Raw genomic sequence first — 9,532 nt, 5'->3', positions numbered from 1 at the left:
CCCTAACCCAATATCATGACTAACCCTAACCCAATATCATGACTAAGCCTAACCCTAACCCAATATCATGACTAACCCTAACCCAATATCATGACTAACCCTAACCCAATATCATGACTAAGCCTAACCCTAACCCAATATCATGACTAACCCTAACCCAATATCATGACTAAGCCTAACCCAATATCATGACTAAGCCTAACCCTAACCTAATATCACGACTAACCCTAACCCAATATCATGACTAAGCCTAAACCTAACCCGATATCATGACATTGACTGGGAAACCCTAACCCAACATCATGACTAACCCTAACCCAATATCATGACTAAGCCTAACCCTAACCCAATATCATGACTAACCCTAAACCTAACCCGATATCGTGACATTGACTGGGAAACCCTAACCCAACATCATGACTAACCCTAACCCGATATCATGACTAAGCCTAACCCTAACCCAATATCATGACTAACCCTAACCCTAAGCCAATATCATGACTAACCCTAAACCTAACCCGATATCATGACATTGACTGGGAAACCCTAACCCAACATCATGACTAACCCTAACCCAATATCATGACTAACCCTAACCCAACATCATGACTAACCCTAACCCAGGGTGTCCCAAGTGTAATGTTATACAATCACCTATGTGGTTTCTGACATGCTACGATACACAGTTATCTTAAAAATATATAATAATAATAATAATAATAATAATAATAATAATAATAATAATAATAATAATAATAATAATAATAAAGGATATTTCATAACCAAAAACTGTGGTGTCAGTGATTCATGAAACCAGAATCAATAGAGTGTAGATATATTTTATGTTGATATTTAAAAAATATTAAACTAAAATACAAACATGCACCTGTGTGCAAACCTTCTTTTGTAGGATTCTATTCTATTTCCTAAGAGTGTAACAAGATCTCACAGCACATTATGGGAACATAGACTGTCTCTCAGACACCGAGCCTACACTGTATGAATTTTAGACGTTTTTACAAGCCACTAATGTTAGATGAAGAACATTATGTAAGGCTGTGCTCTCAGAAGAAACAGGCTAACTGAATTAAAAGACGTTTATTTTGTTCATCCATTTTGATTGTGATTTATTTGCTCCAGATCCCTGTGATTTACAGGAGGATATGCCTGGGATATGAATGTGTTTTGGTGCTCAGAAAATGCCAAAAGGTCATTAGAATGCAGTCTGATCCCTAACACAACTCACCTCCCTCCTCAGATCAGATTCAATTAAAATGCTTAGACTTTTGATTGACAATCTTGTGGTGTCTAATTTCCAAGTTAAAGGATGTCGAATCTCTGGGGAGAAATTGCTCTCATTCCCTAAAAGCCTTCATATTTATGACATTATAAAGCATGGTCCAGTGATTAAGGCTTTTTTTATTCAGGGGCATTTTTTTTTTACTTGCGTTTCTAAAACACACCATCAGACCTGTTTTATATCCAGAGCATTGCTCTAAATTCTTCATACGTCATGTTCTGCTGAAATACTAAAGGCACCAATGAATGATCTTAGACCTGTTTATTGTGAACAGGCTATCAGCCTATTCGCTCAGGTGCATAATTAAATGGGAATGAATGATGACTTCGGGCATGGCAGAGAGAGACACCAAGCCAGTGCGATCAGGAACATTTACCTCACTCTGCTAGTTTCAAAACTGCAATTATAAAATAAATTGTTTTTTTTTTTCCTTCAAAAAGTTGTGTAATTGTTTCAAAATAAGGGAACAGGACTACATAATAGATATTACATCTCTGCATGATATCAGCTGCACTTATTACAGTTATCTAGTAAATAATCATAGGTTGGAGATTGTACATTAATGATAGGTTAGAATTAGAGCTTCAACTCACACGAGTGCTTACCTTTGGTATGAAAGATTGTGATCATGTGACTGAAATTCATTGGTCAGTTTTAGGGTTAGAAAAGAAAAAAAAAATCTGTTTATGAATCACATGAATCGTATACTTCTGTCTCTGGTGTTAAATCACAGCTTTAAATGAACATTTAATTGAAACTAAGTGTGATCGTGAACTAATAGAGTCAACTCCAGAATTATTTCCACCCGTCATGACAATTAAAATGAGAATACAATGAATGTGATAATGTTTTCTTAAGCTCTGCTAAAAAAAAATATAAATAAATAATTTAAAAAAAGAATAAATAAATACATTTTAAATATTCAAAACACTCCAATTAATAATTAATGAAGCCTCCTCCGGAGAGCCGGACATCACGGAGATTCTTCCTGGGTAATTAGGTTGTAGGGGATTTTTGGACTCTCAGTCATGCGCAACAAGGTCCTTTGCTGTTTTTTAATTTAAAAAAATTTTTTTTTAAGCTTTGTGCATGTTCGATTCGGACTGGTTCAGATCCAGAGACTGGCACGGCTATTTCATGTCCCACAATCATTTCTGTGTTGACTTTGATGCGTATTTGTGGTGTATATTCTCTTAGATTAGATATATCCGCCAAAAGTCTGAGATCACACTGAAAATATGGGGTTTTCAGAGAAAGTTGAAGAATTTCGGAGAAAAAAAAAAAAAGAAATGATCGGTATTCGAGATTCTGCACTATTTCTTGGTCAGTGTTTACATGTAAGTAAATTTGTAATATTGAGCAATTCCTTAAAGTATTTTTTTTTTTTTTTTGTATTTTCCTTGAATCTTATCCCTTACTTTGAAGCACGTTTTCAGATGAATGGATCTGAAATTTAAAAAAAAAAAAAAAAAAAAAAAAAAAACCTTTTCCATGCCAGCTCAAGTGCATGCTGTTATTGAAGCAAATAGGAAATCTACCAAATATTACGAAACTCTTAAATTCACGTAAATATTACTAAAATCTTCTTTTCTGATAATGAAATTTCCCACCCATTTTTCTCCCAAATTTGGTCTTGCCAATTCCCACCCAGCCAGCTCTCCCCTATCATACATGAGGCGAGAATGAAGGCTAACATATGCTTCTTCTGAAACGGCTATCCACCTCCTCCTTCTTCTTCTTCTTCTTCTCCTGAAAGTGCTATCCACCCTCTTCCACATACATGAGCTTAAAAAGCTAGTGGCAAGGGAGACCGAGTATCCCATCCCTCCCACCCAGACCGCATGACTGCTGTTGCTCCCTTGGTGCCTGGCCTGTCGCGTTGTCAGGATTCAAACTCATGATCTCCTGATGAACGCTTTTCTGTTGCGCCTTTTCCAGTCTGTTCCAGACTTTTCCACCACACCGTATATTAACTTGGTGAATTCCCACCTCCTGTTCAGTGTTCCTGGGATAGCGTCCACACCCACTGCAGCCCTGACCAGGATAAAGCGCTTACTATTAGCTTTCTTGCCAATTTTTAACAGTACCGGACTTTTCCATTATATATGTAGGTCGACAATCAGTCTCTACGCTTTGACTTTCTCCATCGCGAGCGATTTTTATGATCGACCTCACATTTAGTCAAAGGCAATAATAGCTTTTGGGGTCTGAGAGGAACGGAAAAGCGAACGCTGCGAGATCGTCAGGAGATCACAAGAGCCAAACAAGCAAAATGATTGGTGCTCTCTGTGTGGGAGGGGCTTACTCTCACTCTCCTGTCAATCACATCGACACTAGAAAATCATGGGCATCTGTGATGCACGTGGAAGAGGGTACGTTTTCCTTGTCGCGTTCCTCCGAGTGTGTTACACAGCATGAGCGGCACTCTGAAAGGATGCGACTGGCTGGCTTCGTGTGTCTCGGAGGAAGCACGTTTTACTGTATTCTCCTCTGGATGGTGGGTGGAAAATTGGCACGTGACCAAATTGGGAGAAAAAAAGTGTCAATTTGCATTTTTTTTTAAAATAATTTTGCCACATTTTTAAGAGAAAATGCTATTATTTAATGATTTTTCCTCAGTAATTTTTCCAATCATTTGAGCAGAAAATTGGAATAACTGTGTGTGATATTTATTCATTCATTCATCGTCAATAAGCGCTTTATCCTAATCAGGCTTGCGGTGGATCCAGAGCCTTTCCCAGGAACACCGAGCATGAGAGGCAATACAGCCTCGATGGGCACGGCGAATTTTTTTTTTTTTTTTTTTTTTTTTTTTTTTACCCGATAAGTGCCTATTCTCTTAAAGGGTGGCAATAATTCTGGAGTCGAAGCTATACTGAACTCGTTCAACATAAAATGGGAAACATGAAAGAAAAAAAAAAACCAAGGAAGAGGAGAATAAAAGAAAGGACTGAAAAACATAAGAAAATTCCAAAATGAAAATCTTTTATTGTCGTATTTTTTTTCCCATAAAGGATGAGTGAAAAGAAGGAGCTTGTGATGAATAAAGCAGTCACTAAGCTGTGCATCATAAGGCATCTGTAATTACAAGCATTTACACACCTACAACCTACAGTACAGGAACTCAATCATGGAAAAAAGTCAAACCAAATATTCACACACAATTCCAAAGCAAAACAAAACCGAAAAAAAAAAAAATAATAATAATAATAATAATTATATAATAAACTCAAACATGAATTCATAATTAAAGTCTTAAAGGTCATGTAAGGTGAGAAAGAAAGAAAGAGAAAGAAAGAAAGAAAGAAAGCAAGACGACGCGATTCATACGTTTGTCGTAAATTCATTTACAGCTACGAATTCTAACCGAGGTCCATGTCACGGTGAACAGGCTTGGAACGATCGTTAACAACCACTTCCTGTTTACTCCACACTTCCTCCTGGCTCCCGTACTCCAACCTGGCATGATAAGGACTTATAGAATGGACTACATAATATCACAAGTAGTGTTTTAAACATCTATCTTACTTTTTTTTTTTTTTTTTTTTTAAAGCAGTCTAATGATGTTAACCTGGATGAATCAAAATATTAAGAGTATGTATGAGAATATTCTACTTAACCACTGTTCATTACATGTGAGCTTCTTTTTTTCTTTTTTCTTTTTTTTTGTTTGTTAAAGTGGTCCCTTATGGGTCCCTCTTCCATGCATTTAAAACGTTTAAGCTGTACAAATATAAATGACCCACAAAAAAAAAAAAAAAAAAAAAAAAAAAAAAAAAAAAATTCAATCTCAGTGATCTGAAAATAGACTTCAAAAACAGCAGCGAGAGATCTAGAAGCAGTTGGAGACCTGGTTGTTATGGAATAGTACGTGAATAGTACGGATTGTCTACACCCAGAGTGTACAGATGGCTAGAACAGGTTAGCAGATCTTTTGAAGCCATTCGCAGCTTAATGTCACCTTCATAGTCATACATTAAGAGCAGAATATGGAATGCCGGAACCGCCGCATTTTCCACTATCGACAACTTTGCATGCAACCGTCGTTGGCGTTTCGTAATTTACACATGGCGGTGGAAAAATCTCGTATTGTACAACGCTGTGTTTTTGAAATACGTTCACCGCAGCTCTCGTCCTTATCCTTACAGGCTCAGAAACAGCGCTTAACCCCAACAAGGTCTACACGTCATCACACTTAAATATAATACAGTTCAAGCGCCTATAATCGGCGTGTACAATCATAAAACCGGCAGAATGTTTTCAAAGCATGCCATTTTATTTCTTTTTTCTTTTTCTTTTTTTTTCTTTTTCTTTTTTTTTTAAAATTACTTTCGGTTTCCTTTCTAGTTCATTTATTTATCGAGTTATTTTTAAAGATAAGGATACTTGTGCGCCCATAAAGAGTAGTAAAGCTTTGTGACTTGAAACGGCCACATGAATGCCAACACACACACACACACACACACACACCATACACACACACATTTGTCATACTATCCTTGTGAGGACCATCCATCCACTGAATTAAAGTGCACCTATTATGGGTTTTCAAACAGTACCGTTCATGTAGTGTGTTATATAGGTAGCTGTTTGTGAATGTAAAAAGTCTGCAAAGTTTCAAAAATCAAAGCGCACGACAAACGGAGTTATCGACTCGCAAAAGAAGGAAACGATTCTGAACAGCTGAAACGAGTCGTTAGTGATTCCAGACACACTTCCTGTACTAACCTACCTAGGGTTTACTTTTTGAAACATGCTGACAGTGGTAGACCAATCACAACAGACAATCAGAGAAGAGTATGCTCTCTGAAAGGAGTTTAGAACGAATCCTTAAGAACGAATCATTTAACGAGTCGTTTGTGACACTTTGTGGGGGGAAGGTAATGCGGCACGTTAAAGTGTTTTTTGACCTCGGATGCATGTAAATCTATTGCATGTGACCTTTAAAACAAAATCAGGCACGTTTCAAAACCATAATAGGGGCGCTTTAATTATTAATGCGGGTAATGAACGCTATCTAAATCTAAACCTAGTCTTAACCTCAGGAACCTAAAGGAAACATTTTGGCTCTTGTAGATTTTTTTGTTTGTTTGTTTTAAATAAAAGCTGCGTGGTGATCGAGCAAATATTCTGACAAGGTCGCACTTTCAATACTCTTGTCCTTGTGGGGACATTTGGTCACCAAGTTATAAAAACATGCATACACACACACACACACACACAAACATAACACACAAAATGGATGCCAATGATTGGACTGAAAGCAAATAAATAAACACTAGTTCAATTCACAAATCTGAAAATAAATACATTCACTCCATAACCGCACGTCCTTAAGAAAATAAGAATTACAGACGCACGACTCACAGAGGGGGGGAAAAAAAAAACAATTTTGCATTTGTTCATAAAAATGCATCATCAAACGCACTGACATGGCATGTGACTGAACAGAAGTTCATCAAAAAAGAAAACATCAACAAATTAATCGTGAAGAAATTCAAAAGTTCAGAACACAAACAGATTTAACAGGTTTAAGGGGGGAAAAAAAGAACACAGAACGAAATAATAAATAATAAAGAAATCTTCCGTCGTCCATACATGATCAAACGATAAACAGAAGAACATGATGCAGACTTGACTACACGAACAATCCAGCCGTTTCCCCCAGTGCACAGTTTTCCCACAATGCCGTACGTCTAACGCCAATAAGCTCAATCTCCAGGACTTTTTTTTTTTTTTTTTTTTTGGGGTGGGGGTGGGGGGGGGGGGGGGGGGGGGGTTGTTGTTTTTTTTGTTTTTTTTTAGAACCTGGCTCATTTTACATACTCAGCTGATTTCCAGAAGTGGCCGGGGTGCGAGAGGCGGCGGTTGCGCTTGGGCAGTTTCTCTAGCAGCTCCATCAGTTTGGAGAAGCTGGGTCTCTCGTCGGACTTGTGAGCCCAGCAGAACAGCAGGATGTCCTAAACGAGAGCAAGAAAGTCCACAAAACTCTATAAAGCTCAAGCTCTGCTAAGGAATTTTCAGTAAATATTGATATTCCACCCTACTTCAATATTATTATGAGCTATTTTTGGAGGATCCGTGACATATTAATGACAGTTCCACAAAAAGGTGGAACGATAAAAAGGGGGAGGGGTGAATATATATGCGAGATGAGCGCTCTAATGAGCCGTTTCGGAAGGAAACCGTACAGGCACAACCCCCCCCCCCACCCCACCCCCCCACCCCCCACTTGGTTAAATATGTAACCTTTCCCACTTCACTTTCGCATATAAGTGCATAAAATACTGCGAAAACCTTTCTCTTTTTTTTTTTCCACATAAAGGAAATAGTCATTTTCGTGTCACGTGACTGGGTTTTCATGAAGTATCGGTCTTACAATAAACCACACGATCTAAGACTATTTAAAAAGACATTGTATATAAATAATGTGTTGTTATTCAGCAAAGAACAACAAATCATCGTCGATATGCTGGAGTTTTGTGTAAGGAGACGTTTATTCAACAGTTATGTTCAATTAAATGCTCAGTTTTGTTGGTTTTTGTTTTTTTTAAAGTTCGGTGCCATAATAAAAGTCTTGTTTCGCTGATGTTCCACATTACACCGTAAACGGATAAAAAGTATGATGTGTCATTCTTTAGTAAGTAAAATTGGCAAACAAATAAAACACTTGTCTGAGGAAAATAATCCACAAGCAGTCACTCCGCTTCACCTCAGAGGGTTCTGTCACTGATTATAAAACAGCTCGTTCTATTGCTTACGCTGATGACGCTTTCATCCGTTATCTTTGCTGAGTGACAAATTAGACAGATTTTTGACATCTTTTTGAGATATTTCTTACCGGATGTTACAGTGAGATTTCCATTACAAAACATATTTCTTTCATGAGATCAACCTGCTCACCGATATCTCTTTGCCCATGCCGATCTGAGTGAGGTTGGGTCTCATGCCGCTGCCCACTTGCCATATGATCACCTCGGCCGGTTGGTTCTTAAACGGCCACTCCCGTGCATGTAGCTCGTACCAGATCGTCCTGGAACATAGACGATATTTATTACACACTCCTACGCACATTTGTCAGAGGAATTCAAGTTCGACGCTGTACGTAGTACGTAGTGTAACATGAAAGCACTCGTGATACCCGTCCGTTAGACCCGAGTTGACCCTCTCATGGTTAAGGAGTGTCCAGAAAGAAAAATTGATTAAACAGTCAAAGGAGGCTCTTGACTTTTGAAACATGCCCAAGATCCTGCTGATATGCTTTTCACCATAATTAAGTTGGAATTAAGCCTAATTAAAAATCAGTGAGTCGAGTGTGAATACCGAACAAACAAATCCTCTCATCAGTACAGGACAGCTTCAAAGAGCAAGGCAAAGAGACAAACGTCAATAGCAGATCATTACAATAACCATGGACAATCATCCAGAAAACATCCTGATTTGATACTGAATATGAATTAAGGAGGGTGGAGTGAAAATCCACGTCCCGCTGTTCACAGCATGTTCACGTTACAAATCAGAGACCCGGTGAGAAGCCCAGAGAAAACCGATGTAAACACATAGAGCACAGAGCGCCCATGGAATAAATTCAATATGGAGAAGTGTCCATGTCTCTTAAGAGTTTAGAGCCAGAGATCCTCCATATGGACACAACAGATGAATACAATTGTGTTAGGAGGCAACAGAGCAGCATCCATCCATCCATCCATCCATTCATCCAGCCCTTTTCACACAGTGTAGTGAGCAAGGGCTGAACACACACACACACACACACACACACACACACACACACACATGCGGTTTCTGCCTCTGGACACATTAGAGTCCAGCTGTGTGAACTCCACATTAAGCTTAAGGTTTTATATTTGGCTCAACACTGCCAGAAGTCAGAAGTACAGAAACATATGCAGCAGTGCAATGCATAAAATCATACAGATGCAGGTCAAAACATCCAGTGAAAGCAAAAAAAACCTCCAGTAAGCAGCGGATCTGCGGGCATAATCGCCTTGTTGATGTCACTGGAGAATGGAAAGACTGGTTCAAGCTGATAAGAAGACTACTCAAATACCCGCTCCGTACAACCGTGGTGAGCGGAAAAGCATCTCAGGATGCCCGACTAGCCAAACCTTGAGGTGGATGAGCTACAACAGCAGAAGACCTCATCGAGTTCTACTCCTGTCAGTCAAGAACAGGAATCTGAGGCTATAGTGAGCACAGGCTCACCCAAACTGG

General features: G+C 38.6%; 1 protein-coding gene across 1 annotated transcript in view; it reads right to left on the bottom strand.

Annotated features, from left to right (window-relative positions):
- Positions 1-4,264: 4,264 nt before the first annotated feature.
- The window catches only part of ksr2 (kinase suppressor of ras 2), a 91,422-nt gene continuing 86,154 nt past the window's right edge, over positions 4,265-9,532 (bottom strand). The window contains exons 20-21 of the mRNA XM_047149732.2: positions 8,204-8,333; positions 4,265-7,260 (exon numbers count right to left, since the gene is read on the bottom strand). Coding sequence (XP_047005688.1) covers positions 7,114-7,260; positions 8,204-8,333 — 277 coding nt within the window. The 3' untranslated portion in view covers positions 4,265-7,113. The remainder of the gene's footprint in view (positions 7,261-8,203; positions 8,334-9,532) is intronic.

This window comes from Ictalurus punctatus, chromosome 22 (genome assembly GCF_001660625.3).
Source record: "Ictalurus punctatus breed USDA103 chromosome 22, Coco_2.0, whole genome shotgun sequence".
NCBI lineage: Eukaryota > Metazoa > Chordata > Actinopteri > Siluriformes > Ictaluridae > Ictalurus > Ictalurus punctatus.
The sequence above is the reverse complement of the archived record's forward strand: the minus strand, read 5'-3'. Positions and strand labels throughout refer to the sequence as shown.